The sequence below is a fragment of the Budorcas taxicolor genome, chromosome 16 (assembly GCF_023091745.1).
Source record: "Budorcas taxicolor isolate Tak-1 chromosome 16, Takin1.1, whole genome shotgun sequence".
Classification (NCBI taxonomy): Eukaryota; Metazoa; Chordata; class Mammalia; order Artiodactyla; family Bovidae; genus Budorcas; species Budorcas taxicolor.
This window is the reverse complement of record NC_068925.1, coordinates 44,328,596-44,344,369: the sequence shown is the minus strand read 5'-3', so window position 1 is coordinate 44,344,369 and position 15,774 is coordinate 44,328,596. Positions and strand designations below refer to the sequence as shown.

The following is a 15,774-nucleotide window of genomic DNA, read 5'->3' as shown; positions in this document are numbered from 1 at the left end:
GGCAAAAAGATATGACACTGAAAGTTGAACTCCCCAGGTCGGTAAGTGCCTAATATGCTACTGGAGAAGAGTGGAGAAACAACTCCAGAAAGAATGAAGACACAGAGCCAAAGCAAAAACAATGCCCACTTGTGGATGGGACTGGTGACGAAAGTAAAGTCTGATGCTATAAAGAACAATGTTGTGGAGGAACCTGGAATCTTAGGTCCATGAATCAAGGTCAATTGGAAGTGGTCAAACAGGAGACGGCAAGACTGAACATAAACATTTTAGGAATCAGGCTCCTCTGTCCATGGGATTTCCCAGACAAGAATACTGGAGTGGGTTGCCATTTCCTTCTCCAAGGGATCTTCCTGACCCAGGGATTGAATCTGCATCTCTCACTCCTCATGCATTGATAGGCAGGCAGGTTCTTTACCACTAGTGCCATCCATGAAATTACCCAAAACAGATTAGTGGTTGCCCCAAGAGAGGGGAGGGAAAAATGCCTGTTAACAGGCATAGGGTTTCTTTCTGGGGTGATGAAATGTTCTGGAATTAGTGATGATGGTTGAATAACTGAATTTTCTAAGACCATCATATACTTTAAATGGGTGAATTGTACGAAATATAAATTATATTGCAATGACTATGTTAAATGTACTAAAATACCAATGTCACCAGAAGTCTCACTTCTGACTTACACAGAATTTCTTTCTTGGAGAGCAGATAATATGCAAAGACATGCGGTCTAATTTTACTTACAAATTCCTTACATACCTAGGTGTCAGGTTACTATTTTAAGTAAGTAGCAGAAAAAAAAATTGTGGCTCTTTAAATTCTGGAATGCAATTTTTTCTTGCCTGGAGAATCCCAGGGACGGGGGAGCCTGGTGGGCTGCTGTCTTTGGGGTCGCACAGAGCCGGACACAACTGAAGTGACTTAGCAGCAGCAAACCATCCCAAACAGTATATTCTTCATACAAGGCAAAATCTGTAATTTCATGATACTGTTAAACATTGACTGCTGTTTAGATTTGTATATTATAAAATATTTGCATTCTTCAGAGACCAGATTGATGGTCGCCAGAGACAGACAGTGCGTGGGCAAAATGGAGGTCAAAGGGTACAAACTCAGTTATAATAGTCCCTGGGGATGTTATGTACAGCATGGAGACTATAATTAGCAATACTGTAGCATACATTTTGGAGAAGGTAATGGCAGCCCACTCCAGTACTCTTGCCTGGAAAATCCCATGGACGGAGAAGCCTGGTGGTCTGCCGTCTATGGGGTCGCACCGAATCAGACATGACTGAAGCGACTTAGCCGCAGCAGCAGCAGCAGCAGCAGCATACATTTGTGAAGGCAATCGCACCCCACTCCAGTACTCTTGCCTGGAAAATCCAATGGATGGAGGAGCCTGATGGCCTGTCGTCTATGGGGTCGCTAAGAGTCGGATACGACCGAGCGACTTCACTTTCATTTTCATGCATTGGAGAAGGAAATGGCAACCCACTCCAATGTTCTTGCCTGGAGAATCCCAGGGACGGGGGAGCCTGATGGGCTGTCGTCTATGGGGTCGCACAGAGTCGGACACGACTGAAGTCACTTAGCAGCAGTAGCAGTAGCGTACATTTGAAAGTTGTTGAGAATAAGTCTTTAAACTGCTCATTCCAAGAAAACAAAAAAAAAACCACAAAACTATGTGTGGTGATGGATGTTAAACTTATGTGTTTATATTTCCCAATATATACATATGTCAAATCATTGTTGTACACCTAAAAACATAGTATGTTGCTACGTTAATTACATTTATTTCAATTAAAAATTTTTGCATTCTTGTTCAGGTAAGGGCAATGGTTTCCTTTTCTTGGCTCCACAAGTCTGCCTTGTATATGCACTTCATAATTTTCTTGGTCTCAAACTGATTTAAACTTTCAAATTCGCCATCACTTTGGAACACACCTTTTTATTTAAAAAAATCTGAAACTCTCTAAAAGGACAAAGCAAAATGAAGTTCTATTTGTGTTAAAGTTTTCTTCTAAATGGGCTTTCTCTGGGAAGGTGTAAGAGTCTACGTTGAAGTTTTTCAAAATGCGAGCGGTTAGGGTGATAGTGAACGCTCGCCCCAGAAAGCAGACATTTTTCGTTTTCTTTTATTTCGTTTGGGCAGCATCGTGTACAGTCCAGGCGTTTGTGAGTCGCTAAAGGGAAGAACCTGGAAACTGAGGAACTGCTGCGGGCCGGGGCCGCCAGAAGGCGTCCCCTTCTGGCCAATCTTCCCGTTGTTGGTGCAGCCACCCAGCCCTGAGGCCTCCGCCATCGCCCGCCCGCGTGGCGGTCCCGGCAATCTACCTGGGCCCGGCCTGCCGCGCCCCCGCCCGCGCCGTCGCCATGGCACCACGCCGCCCCGCCCCCTCGGCGCTCCGCCGGCCCGCCCGCGGCCCCACTCGCCCCTCCCTCTGCCCCGCGCTGCTGCGGGGGAGAGGGTGGGGTGGAGGCGGGAGGAGACGCAGGCGAGAGGAAATAGGCGGCGCGACGCCCGCGGCCCATTGGCTGCCTCATGCTAGGGCCAGAAGCCCCGCCTCTCTGGAGAGGTCACGTGATCCCTTTCAAAGATGGCCGCCCTGTTGTTTTGATGAATAATACTTGGTGGGGCGAGGGGTAAGAGTAGGGGTGGAGGGGTAGGCGGATTTACTCTACCAGCGAAAGCTTCGAGAGTCCGGTCCTCCCCCTCCCCCCTGCCCAAGCTCCGCCGTGGAGGAGGGGCGTGGCCGGCCTGCTTTGGGAGGGGAGGAGCTTCCCTCCTCAGTGCTGGGCTCTGCCTGGGCGGCTGTGGGGTCTCCTTACCTTGGGGCACCCACTCTGCAGTTGAACACTTCCCGCCAGGGTCAAAGGGTAGGAAGGAGAGCAGGATCTGCTGAGGAAGCGCAGCTGCCGCGCCACCACCACGAAGACCCAGCAGGCTCCGGGCACGAGGCGAGCTGGAGACCGAGCTCCTTAGTCTGGGTAACCTGGGAAGCAGAGGGTAAATAAGTGGCGCCTTAAGATAAACCCTGTAGCAGCAGCAGTGGCGGTCAAAGGAGGCTGCTGGAGGCGGCAGCAGCTGTAGGAATCTCTGGGGCGATTGGAGTGACCGACGCCAAGGCATTTCAGTGCCTCTCGTGTTCTTATTTTTTAACCTCTGACTATGCAATTCTGAAACCTCCCCCATTCGGGGGACCAGACAGCCCGATAGACACCTACCACTCTCCTCCCGCCCTGGTCTCAAAGAACGGAAGATCTCTCCCTAACGCCTTTCACCATTAAGAGGAAAGCGATGGAGGAGCTGAGCGCTGATGAGGTGAGGAGGTTGGGGGACACCTTGGGAGATTAGTTGGCAACTCTTTGGCGCTTTGGGTAGGCATGGTACTGCGCCAGTGGTGCCTGGCCTTTGGTCAGCAATGGAGATGACATCTAAGAATAAAATGAGTCCTTAAGAGGGTCTCCGATTGTATTCTCTTACATTTGTTTGCCTTCTTTTTGCATCCTGTATTCCATTTGCCTCTTTTCGAGTTTTCTTTTAGAGTCTAAAGAAGAGGAGAATATACTGAGGTTTTTATTCTGTTTTTCAGGGTATTTAAGCTAGAAGGGTTAGATTTACATCAAGTTGTGTGTGTGTGTGTGTGTGTGTATGTGTATACGCGCCCGCGCGCGCATGTACGTGTGTGCGCGCGCGCGCCTTACTGCAGAGATTGAAAGAATAATTTTGGGTGGAATCAGAATGTATGGGTGTATGTTTTTAAATGGATTTGAAATCCCGAGTATGTGTGGACACTTCATTGTGTAAGTTGATTAAACGTTACGTGTGTGTTTGGGGGTGGCCTACGAACAGATTCTTTGATATTTAATAAAATGTGTGTCTTCTCAATAGCTTAGTGAATTACAGTTAAAATTTAGCAGTTTAACAGACCAGTAATGGCTTCTGGCGTACTTCTCTTGCAGCGTGATTTTTTCTAGTTTTTGTCCCTTTCAAACTAGTGTTTTGCTGTAGCACACACTGAGCAGGAAGCAAGTGGAAGCAAATAACTTTGAAAATTTCCCCTATTACCATTTCTGAAAGAATTCTTACAGATCCCTTTCTGGATGTTTTCTAGATTATTTAATAATAATCTTAAAAGCTGACATTTAGGGTACAGGGAATTTCCTGTGATTCTGTTGACTCCCCCCACCTCTTTAAAAAAAAAAAAATGAGTTTCTCGTTCAGGACCCCTTCCACGTACCATTTCTTCCACTGGTTCTTGTAAAACTTCTGTCCATACAGTATTAGAAAAGTAGTTGTCAGTCAGGTTGGTTGTACCATAAAACTTCCATGCTTCAGTTTTTGCTACAGAGTAGTCAATATGTTGACCTCGCGACTAAAATTCTCCAGAGTGAGGCAGGCGAGTGGTGGGCTAAGGGTCAGGTAGGAAAGGAAGCAAATAATTCTGTTGCTTTGATACCTGGCTGTTTAGAAAGTCAGGATTACCCATTCTGTATTACTGACTTTCTTTTCTAAATGCATCAGTAATGTAATCTTAAATTTAAAAAAATTGAACAGCTTCTTTCATGTAGGAATTATCAAGAGATCCTCTTAGAGGCACTCCATTTTGTGTAGTTTTTTAAAAGTGCACCCCCCCCTCCTTAAAAAAATATTAATCCTCATGGATCATTTCTCTTAAGGCCAAGAGTTTTTAAGTAGTAGAAATTACATTTTTCTTGACATTCTCTAAATAGTTCCTGGTTTAGAAGTTTTTACATTCTTGAGTTTTCACCAAGAAATTGTTTTCAGACCATTAAAGCATACAAACCAGTTAAAGAGCTGTATAATCTGAACTGCAGCTTTTCACTTTACCCAGTCCTTGAGGGAAGGTATTAACTTTTTTGACCATATAAGGAACAAATGTAATCATTGTGGAGGAGATAGATATTTTTCAAGGTCAACAGAATATTAAATATGAAAATTTTAATTCACTAATACAAGATCAGTATAAAATTATGTTCAACAAATTAATTGGCCTGACCACAAAGGGACAGTTCAGTAATTTTACTCTCAACAGAATCTAGAACAAATCTTTTTTGGGAAAAAAGTTTAATTTTTAAAAAAAATCCATTTCCTTTAATTCTGGGATTAGGTGAACAGTTCTTAACAGAGATTTCTGAAGCTTTTGCCTTATTGTTACTCTGTTGGTGGAAACTTGTGTCATAGGTGTGGTAGGCGACATTGATTTGGTTAGATAATACATTTATGTTGTTGAACATTGAAACATGCATCTCAGGGTGTAAAACAGTCAACACAGTGACCTTTCAATCTAAATTAGGGAATCAGGTAAGACAGGATTTTATATTTTAGCAAAATGGAAATAGATGAGAATGTAATCCATGAAAAATAGAGGCTGCTCAGCCCTCGTAGCTCAGTCGGATAAGAATCTGCCTGCAGTGCAGGAGACTTAGGTTTGATTCCTGGGTAGGGAAGATCCCGTGGAGAAGGAAATGGCAACCCACTCCAGTATTGTTGCCTGGAGAATTCCATGGACAGAGGAGCCCGGTGGGTTACAGTCCTTGGAGTTGTAAGAGTCAGACACGACTTAGCTACTAAATCATCATCGTCGTCATCATAGCCAGGCTAGTAGCTTTAGAAGATTGTACATTATGGCTACTTTTTAGTCCCTCTCATTGATCACCTTGAGTTCTTGTACTTTTCCTTTCTTGTGCTAAGCAGAGTATTTCTTTAACTTCATTACTGTTTCTATAGCACGTTACAATGAGTCCTTTGCTCCATAGAGCAGATCCATGACTAAGTTTATTCTCTCCAGGAACCGCATTTCAAGGCGTCATTATTTACAGTGCATTCATCCTGTACCCTGCTCATGTTTGTTTATTTGTTTTAATATCAAAATAATGCTGTGATTAGAGCAGGTATTTTAAACTGTTTGCAACTGTGGTGATGATGTGTTTTCATGGAAATGATGTGCTTTGCTTTGTTTCTTTTTTTTTTTTTGGCAAAATCTTTATGACCTAGTTCATCTTCAAGAGGGCTGGCTGGGATTCAGGGTGTGGTAAAGGTTTTAGAAGTTGTCTTCCTTCCCAAATGCAGAATGTGTGACCTTGGATATTTTAGCAGTTTTTTCGGTGGAAGGGGACCGCTATTTATTAACAGTCTTAGAAGCCTGCTCTGTGCCAGTCACTTTACAACCATTGTTTCATTTGATAAAACAGAGCAGTTCAGCAGGTCCTTCAAATTTCCTTGTTTTATAGGTGAAGCAACTGAGATTTAGGTTAAGTTCATAGTGCCCTGGCTTAGAAGTGGCAGAATTGGAGTTCATACCCAGGGTTCCTGATCTAAAAGCTCTTTTTACTGTATTTTACTGCCTAACAACTGGCAATAAATTCACCACAGCTTCTCTATAAATATCCTACTAACATGCTTGATCTGCATAACTTTTCTGTAAAAGTGTTGTTCTTCATGAATTTGGTGCTGACTCTCATCACACTCCTCCAATAATCATTCACTCAACAACTGTTTCTTAAAAAGATCCTGTACATCCCCAGCAATGTATTAGGTAGGTTAAGAGAAACAGTCTTTTTCTTAAAGAAATTATTATGGGATTGGGGAATGGGTAGGGCTAGCTAGGAGTCCAGCAATTACAATACAGGGTGCTAAGAGTTATTTTGGACATGTGCACAGTAAGACTCGTAAGAAAATCAAGAAGGGAACCCTGGTGGAATAGCATCTTATTGAAGACTTTCAAGAAAAAGTGATGCTTGGGGACTTCCCTGGTGTTCCAGTGGTTAAGACTCTGCCCTCCCACCACAGAGGGCACAGATTTGATCCCTGGTTGGGGAACTAGGAACCCGGATGACTCATGAGTACCCCCCCCCGACCCCCCCCCCCCCCCAAAAAAAAAAGGAAAACTGGTCTTTATACTGAGCAGTAGTTGTCAGGCAAAGGGCTCTTGGAATGGACTGTGAAACTGGGGAGCTCAGGAAACTGCAAGTAGTGGCCTGGAGATAGGATTTTTGGGGGAGTGGCTACAGGCAGACAGGCGCCAGATCTCAGACAGTATTCAGAAATGCTCAGGTGTTTGAACTTTCCCAGTAAGACTGTAACAGGCCTTTGAGGGGTTTTAAGGGATTAGATGACTGGCAAGGTGTCGAAGGTAGGTGGAAAGAAGGTGGCTGCAGGCTGGGAGAGGCAGTCAGAGATCTCTGTTGCTATTGAGGAGCCGAGCAATGGAGTCCAAAGGCCTTGGCAGTGGGAATGGGGGAGAGCAGACAGGAGAAATACTGAGGATCTAAGTTAAGCCACTTCTGATGCTCAGGTTGATTTGAAGGAGGTGGCGGCAGGGGAGGAAAGAAAAAGATAACCCCTTGATTTCTAGTTTGAGAGAAGGATGGATTGGAGGAGAGAGAAGAAATTCTAAACAAGGAGCAGATTGTGGAGAAAGGAGATACTTTTTTGGGTCACTGAAAGATGACCCAACATAGAGGCCCCTATCCTTGGCTTTTCTACTCTAGCATCTCCATTTCTGACCATTTCTTTGTACAGGCCTCATGACCTAAGCTCACTTTTTTCCCCAGTAGATAATTGCTGCCCCTCACTTTATAACCAAGATTCTTCTGAAGCCTGGTAGGAGAGTGGAATGTTACCTCTCCAGACTCTTTCTCAACTCTTTTTGGTTCATTTTAGCTAAGAGACAGAGAATGGTAATGATGTTAGCTGATATTTATGAATTCTTAATATGTGCTAAGCACTTAAATTGCTCTGTAAAGTTGGTATTCTTATCCCCTTTTTACAGATAAGAAAATTGAGGCTGATAGCAATTAAGCAGTTTGCCAAAAAGTAGACAACTAGGAAGTGGTAGAACCTGGGTTCTAATCCAGAGTCAGATTCCAGAGTTCTTAATCTTATTACTAAACTTCCTCCAAAAGAATAATCTGAGCAAGTTGTAATAGTTACGGCATTTTTATTTTCCCTTTTGAGATGGAAACTGGAAGCAGTAACCCTTTGTTATCGTTAAGAGTGGAGCTCATCAAGTAGCCTTCTACTGTTTTAGGGGGAAAAGACGACAGGATTTCTGATGAGGGGGTCCTTGGATCTTCAGGCCTTTGCTTCGTGCACAGAGCATTTTCTGAGATGGTACTTGGGGTGTGTCTAGGTGGAGACAGCTTCTTGTAGCAGCTCCTTCAATGATATTTGCTGTTTACTTGCTACATGTCAGACACCATGTGAGACTTGCTGGTATGGGGCTTCTTTCTGGTGGGAGGAGACGTGATAAATATCCACATAAGGTGTCATTTGGTGGGCTTCCCTGCTGGTCCAGTGGTTAAGAATCCTTGCTGTGCAAGGGACACCAGTTCGATCCTTGGTCCAGCCAGATCCCACATGCCTTGGAGCAGCTAAGCCTGTGAGCCCCAACTGCTGAAGCCTGTGTACACTAGAGCCTGTGTTCCACAACAAGAGAAGCGCTCAGATCACAACTAGAGAAAAGCCTGCTTGCATCAGCAAAGACCCAGTGCAGCCAAAAATAAAGAAATAAATATTTTAAAAAGATGTCATATGGTGATGGTACCATGGAGAAAGATAAAATAGGCTATAAAGGGATGGAGAGCAGTAAGGATAAGAGAAATGTGTGCAATTTTGGGAGGTGACTTCTGGAAAAAAATTTAAAAGATGACGGAGCCATCTGGGGGGAAGAGTGTTCGAAAGAATAGGGGACAGCAGAAACCAGGAGCACGTCCCCTGCTGCTTCAGGAATACCATGGGGGTCAAGTGTGATTGGAGATGAGCAAGGACACAGTGACAGGAGGTGAAGTCATTCATTTACTCGAGAAACCTTTACTGAGTTCTAACTGGGTTTCAGTCAGTTCTAAGACGCTCCCCGTGCCGTGCTACTGTGCTAAGTCGCTTCAGTTGTGTCCGACTCTTTGTGACCCTGTGGACTGTAGGCCACCAGGCTCCTCTGTCCATGGGATTCTCTAGGCAAGATTACTGAAGTGAGTTGCCATTTCCCGCTCCAGGGGATCTTCCTGACCCAGGGATTGAACTCACATCTCTTAAGTCTTCTGCATTGAAGGAGGGTCCTTTACCACTAGCGCCACTAGTTTTAGTCAGTTCTGAGATGCTCCCCACCCCCTTTTTTTCCTTTACCTTTTCGAATCATTGAGCTTGGGATGCTTCTTGGTGTAATCGCGGCTGACCAGGTGGCAGTTGTGACACAGTTGTCATTTCCTGTTTATGTGCAAACCTGGTTATACCTGTTCATGTTGTTGGCCTTCAGTTGAGCATTATGCATGATCAATTTAGTTGCCATGTTAAATGCACATGTGTTCAGTCACTCAGTTGTGTCTGATTCTATTGTGATCTCATGGACTGTAACCCATCCGGCTCCTCTGTCCCTGGGATTTCTCTGGCAAGAATACTGGAGTGAGTTGCCATTTCCTCCTCCAGGGGATCTTCCTGAGGTGTCCTGCATTGCTGGTGGATTCTTTATCACTACTCCACCTGGGAAGCCCGCCATGTTAAATGCCTTCCCCCAAATTATACTTTGATCAGCAGTGAAAGCAAATGTTACTTTGTATGAAAAACAGAAATGAAAATGGCAGTGGGAGGGGTGGTCTCAACTTCATATTAGTAAAGAAAATGGTTGAAAGAATGACCACGATTTCATATTTTGTTTTTAATTTTGGTTTCTGTGGGTTCTTTGTTGGGGCCCTGGGGCTTGTCTCGTTGTGATATGTGGGTTCCAGAGCTTGAGGGTTCAGTAGCCACGCACGTGCAGTCTTAATTGCTCCATGACGTGTGGGATCTTAGTTCCTTGACCAGGGATGGAACCTGAGGCCCCTGTGTTGGAAGGCAGATTCTTAACCACTGGACCACCAGGGAAATGCCAAGTTCATATTTTATTGCCAGGCAACAACCAAGTGCATTAGGGAGCCATAGAAAGGCAGAAATCCACAGGTCTCCGAAACTGTGTCACATTTTGAAATTGAACATACAGGTAGAGGGCTTCCCCAGTGGCTCAGTGGTAAAGAATCCACCTGCATTGCAGAAGCTGTGGGAGACAAGGGTTTGATCCTTGTGTTGGGAAGATCCCCTGAAGGAGGAAATGGCAACGCATTCCAGTATTCTTGCCTGGAGAATCCCACAGACAGAGGACCCTGGCGGGTTACAGTCCATGGGGTCGCAAAGAGTCAGATATGACTGAAGTGACTTAGCACAAAGCACATACAGTTAGCAGGATTGCCTTTCACATCCAAGCAATGCATTTGAAGATCAGAGATACATCACCTTTTCAGAAATTTGAAAGTAATGAAAGGCTGATACAACTGATTACTACTTTGGTCTGGTCTGTTAAGATATTTTGTTGTGATTTAATAAGTAGTGGGTTTTTTTTAACCCCCTTGGTAATGCAAAAAATAATGTTGCAGTTTACAGTCAGTGACATTTTGTATATGATGATACATCATATATGCCCAGCTTTCTTCTAGATCATGAGGCTATAGGAATGAGCAATATAAGCAGAAATCCCTGCCTTCATGGGGCTTACATTTTGATTTCTGTTTTAAGAGAATCATTTTAGAGGCTTCTGTGAGGAGAAAAGATGAAGGGGGAAAGAGTGAAAGTGGAGAAGAAAGGTCAGGAGGCCTGCACAGGAGTCCCAGGACCAGGGTCAGTGGTGGAGAAGGTGAGAAAAGGTCAGACCAAGAATGGTCAGATATTTTGTGGGTAGAGCCAGTAGGATTGGGTAATGGGATGGATGTGAGGTGTGAAAGAGTGGAGTCAAGTATGGCCGTTTGAGTTGAGATGTCATCAGGTGGATTGATATAACAGAGCGACATGAAACAGCAGCTGCTTACACCAGCTAGATGGTTATTTCTCTCTGAATAGGAGTCTGGGTGGGAGGCTGGGGCCACTGTGGTAGGCGCCTTCTGTCCAGTTGTTCCGAGTCTCCTAACATATGGCTTCCATCTTTGGTCCACGTCTGTCTGCACTGTAGCCAGAGGGAAGAGAGGAGAGGGGAAGGAGAAATCATGTTTGTCGTTTTTTTTTTCTTGACTATACAGCATGTGGGATCTTAGTTCCCCAACCAGGGATTAAGCATTAGGAGCAGCATGCAGTCTCAGCCCCTGGACCACCAGCGACGTCCCATCGTGCTCCTCTTTAATGGCACAGCTTGGAAGTTGCACCAGTCACTTCTGCTCGCTTCCCGTTGGCCAGAACCTAAGTCACATGGCCACAGCTCCTAGCTGGGAGGCTGAGAACTGCAGTTCTTGCTGGGTTAGCCATGTGCTTATCTAGAAGTTCTTTCACGTGGGAAGGGATACTGTCAAGGCATTACTGTGTAAACCCTTCTTCTGAGATATAAAACATACTCCATGCCTTCCCTCTATCAGCCTCCAGAATCTCCGGGTATTACACAGTCCAAGAGCCTTTAGATTAAAATGCAAGTTATCAGCTTTTCTCTGCTCTCTGCTCCCCACCCCCATGTGCTGTGGTGGAGTTGGATAAAACCATGGAAATAAGTCCCCTTTGGCAAAGGGAAGAATGGGGAGTACACATCCCCCGCTGGTCCACGGGTATCGTCAGCTCCTGCCAGGCCGAGGTGTGGAGGCTCCCTGCCTTGGCAGCTGTGGGTGTTCCTGTTGCAGTCCACTTAGCAGCCCTGGCTACAGTCCACAGGGTCGCAAAGAGAACTGAAGCACGCACACACTGTGCTTTCTTGGAGGAACTGCCCTGTCCTGGCCCTCCGTGGTAGCTTTTCAGTGTCTGTTTTCCTCTGGGGCCAGGTCATGGAGAATATCCCCTTCCTGGGGCTGAATAGTGTCTCCAGCTTGTCTCATTTAGGAGTTGACTTCTTCAGTCCTACTTGGTCTCCAAATTACCGTACTGAGCAAACTTAGACTAGACTGTGGCTGTGACTTAGGCAGACCTGTCTTCCCTTTTATCTCTGTGTGCAAATCGGCAAGCTGCGGCTTGAGTATGTCTTGTTCTTGCAGGACTTCTTGCTTAAATTGGCAGGAGGGCAGTAGGCACCAAACTCTCAATTGTTCAACCAGTTCCCCTAGAATTACAGTCCAGGTAGACATGCGGGGTATTTTCTGAGGTGTCACAGGTTTTACCAAACATTTTATTGTGGCCTAACAAGGGTTACAAACTTTCCATTCTGCAATATCCGTGCCCATGTTGAGCCCTAAGTCATTGCCACATATTTATATTCTATCTAGGTTGATTGCTTCCAGGTTCCAAATTCTGTGCGTTACTTAGGATACTGGTTTGGCTGCTGCAGCAGAGAGATCCAAAATAATCATGGTGTAAATACGATAGAAGCTAATGTTTTTTTCCAAGTAGAAATCTGGGAAGGTGGTTGAGAACTGGTTTAGTAATTCCTTGACTTCTAGGGAGCCAGACACATTCTGTTTAGTGCTGTCATCCTCTGTAAGAGGCCATCTAGTTTGTAATCAAGACGGCTGCTCCAGCGCCTGCATGCACATCTGCATTCCAGTCTTCAGGAAGGAACTAAAGGGGAGGGCATGTTTTTGTCCATCAGGGGCATGATCAGAGGTGTCACCTGTCATTGCTTACATCTCCTTGGTCAGAACTTAGTCATTTGGCCACAGCCAGATACAAAGGTGGCCAAATGTATAGGAGGAGGTAGCTAGCTGTCTCTATGACAGTCATACCCAGAGTTATAGTCTCTGCAGCTTGGAAGAGGAATTGTCTTATCCTGAGGTGGGAAACATTGAAATAGGAGATTAGGGACTTCCCTGGCAGTCCAGTGGTTAAGACTGTGAACTTTCACTGTAGGGGGCACTGGTTTGATCCCTGGTTGGGGAGGTGAGATCCCACATGCTACTCGATGTGGCCAAAAATTGAAAGAGGAGATTAGGGGGAGAAATTAAGCTATCCATTTTAATCGTATTCTGGTTATATTGCTTATTATTGATCCATCTGGAGATGTTAAGTAGGTTGTTGGATATATATTGGGCTTGCAGTTCAGGAAGAAGGTTGGAGTTAGGGACTGCAATCAGGAAGCTGTCGGTGTATTTTAAATTGCAAGAATGGAAAGATGACCTAGGGAGTGAGCATAGAGAGAGAGGAGAGGAGGTCAGAGAACTGAACCTTGAGCCATTCTGGCATTTAAGAACTGACAGGGGACAGCTACTGAGGGAGAAGCCAACACAAGAGAGCCCAGAGTTCTGGCATCCAGGAGAAGAAAGTGTTTCATGATGGAGGGGAGGGTTCCACTCTGTCCAATGGCAGTTAAGTAAATGAAAGGAAGACAAAGCCTGAGGATGGGATTTGGCAACATGGAGGCCATTAGTGACTTTGGCTAGACCCATTTCATTGCCTAGTAGGTTCAAGACACAATAAGACAGAATGAGAGCAGAGAATACATTGTTCAGGAGTGAGACCCCAGGGATACACTGTGGAGCCGTCCATAGGCTGTGGAAGCTGTGGGTTTAAAAAGTGGGGAGAAGATATTTAGGGAACATGTCCTTTTATGTTTTATGTTTCACCTCTCCCTGATAGAGGCTTCCCAGGTGGCTCAGTGGTAAAGAAGCTACCTGCCAATGCAGGAGATGCAGGAAAGGTGGGCTCAATCCCTCGGTCAGGAAGATCCCCTTGAGCAGGAAGTGGCAACCCACTCCAGTATTCTTGCCTGGACAGTTCCATGGACAGAGTAGCCTGGTGGGCCACAGTCCATGGGGTCACAGAGAGTCAGACCTGACTAGTGACTAAACAACAGCAGCTCCCTATTATGGTCGCTGATTCCTTTGTTCGTTGAGTAAATATTTTTCCTTCGTTACTCTCTTCCTTTCTTTCCCCGAGGTAGGAAGTCAAGGTGTAGAGGTAGATTTATTTGTATATTTTTTCCTAGCTAGATGTTCAGGACCTGAAGAGTTCCAAGTATAAATTTTAAACCATAGTTTGAGCACACTGAATCATATTACAGCTAATTATTTTAAAATGATTTTATTTTAGTTTTGGTTGTGCAGCTGTGGCGCGTAGGCTTCTGTTGTGGAGCTCAGGCTTTATCTAAGGCCTTCGGGGCTCAATAGTTGTGACTCCCAGGCTCTAGAGCAGTCTCGGTAGTTGTGGCTTATGGCCTTAGTTCTTCTGTGGGATGTGGGATCTTCCTGGATCAGGGATTGGACCTGCATCTCCTACACTGGCAGGCAGATTCTTTACCACTGAGCCACCAGGGAAGCCCTAGCCCTGATTATTCTTGTTCGCCGGGGGTTTGGGGTTTTTTTTTTCCCCTGCCTTATTGCAGGTGAGATCTTAGTTCCCCCACCAGGGATGGAACCCACTTCCCCTGCAGTGGAATCATGGAGTCTTAACCACTGGACCACTTGTTCACTGTCTTTTATCCATCTTGTCACGAGGCTTGGCACAGGGTGCCCCCAGATAAATATTTGCTGAGTCCGTGAATTGACTGCAAGGTGTCTTTGCTTGAATCCCTTTTCTTGTGTTGCGATAGTTTTTTGTTTTGTTTTTTGCCATATTAGTTAGGTTAAGGTATGTACTGGAAAGCAACCTTATTGTCAGAGTTGTAGTTCAGAGTCATCTGCGCCTGGGTTTTAGGTGAACCAGCCAACTGGATGACCCAGGGCGAGGTGCTTTCAGAGTCTTAGTTTCCTCACTTGTAAAGTGGTGGTCTGCATCCCTGTCCATGGTGGTGTTCTTACTGTTAATTGCAGGGATACATAAAGTACTTTATGCAGTGCCCTGGCAGAGTATGTAGGTTCCTGCAACATATTATCTCTCTTTTCCAGAGTAAGACTGAGTTGTACATGATTAGAATTTCGGTTGGTGCTCCTATGACACCAAACAAGACCTTTGCATGTAATGATGCCAAAAGCATGCAAGGAGGTCTGTTACTGGTTAAGGGCAAGAGGCTGAGGTTTGTTTGAAAGGTTGTACAGTCCTCTCCCCCAACCCCTTAAAATTCCTAAAGTCTCTTCTCACTCAGGCACCACCTTTTATGTGAAGCCACACTGTTACTTGTCTTACCTCCTCCTCCTTTTTCTTAAAATCTGGAGTGATCAGGTGGCCTGCATGTACGAAGTGAGTGAAGGAGGATCGAGGAAGTTAGAAAGGAAGGGATCTGTGCAGACAGGAGACCTGAGAGGAGTCCCAGGAGAAACACGCTGCATATGGGGGCAAAAACCCAAATGTGAGGTGACTCAGTCTGGTCGAATCAGATGACTCATTTTACCTTCTGAAGGGACCGTCCCCTCCTGCAGGGCTGGGGAAGGGGAATCTCTGAATGAGATGCCACTGTGTGATCTGCTTACCGGCTGCCGTATCTTCAGCATTATTTGAAAAGTATAGTCAAGCTGGGCAAAGAGGTATCTTCTGGGTTTCAATATTAAGAATATCTGGCCTTGACTTAATTAGCTTTCTAGTTAACATTGTGAAATACATTCAGTTCACATTGTTTCTCTGTTCCCCGTCAGGGTTTGGTATAGGTTCTAGATGTGTAAGAGCGTCATGATAATTGTGGGTAGCCATTCCCTTCTCCAGGAGATCTTCCCGACTCAGGGATGGAACCCGGATCTCCTGCATTGCAGGCAGATTCTTTACCATCTGAGCTACCGGGAATCCCAATTTAGTTAGTTACGTTTTCTGCCTAGATGAGGTGGCCCTTTGCTTTTATGGGTTGGGTTGTGTTTTGAAGTTGAACTAGGATTTCCAGACAAATCATAGTGCATACCTGTCATGTGCCAGGTTCTCTTCTAGGATCATATCAGGCTGGACCTTTGGTCAGA

General features: G+C 45.2%; 1 protein-coding gene and 1 long non-coding RNA gene across 2 annotated transcripts in view; one reads left to right on the top strand and one right to left on the bottom strand.

The window, feature by feature from the left end:
* The window catches only part of LOC128061214 (uncharacterized), a 42,153-nt gene extending 39,124 nt beyond the window's left edge, over window positions 1-3,029 (bottom strand). Inside the window, exon 1 of the long non-coding RNA XR_008200715.1 lies at window positions 2,830-3,029. This is a non-coding gene — a long non-coding RNA (uncharacterized LOC128061214). The remainder of the gene's footprint in view (window positions 1-2,829) is intronic.
* The window catches only part of UBE4B (ubiquitination factor E4B), a 121,823-nt gene continuing 108,650 nt past the window's right edge, over window positions 2,602-15,774 (top strand). Inside the window, exon 1 of the mRNA XM_052653490.1 lies at window positions 2,602-3,322. Within this exon, the coding sequence (XP_052509450.1) occupies window positions 3,299-3,322 (24 nt within the window). The 5' untranslated portion in view covers window positions 2,602-3,298. The remainder of the gene's footprint in view (window positions 3,323-15,774) is intronic.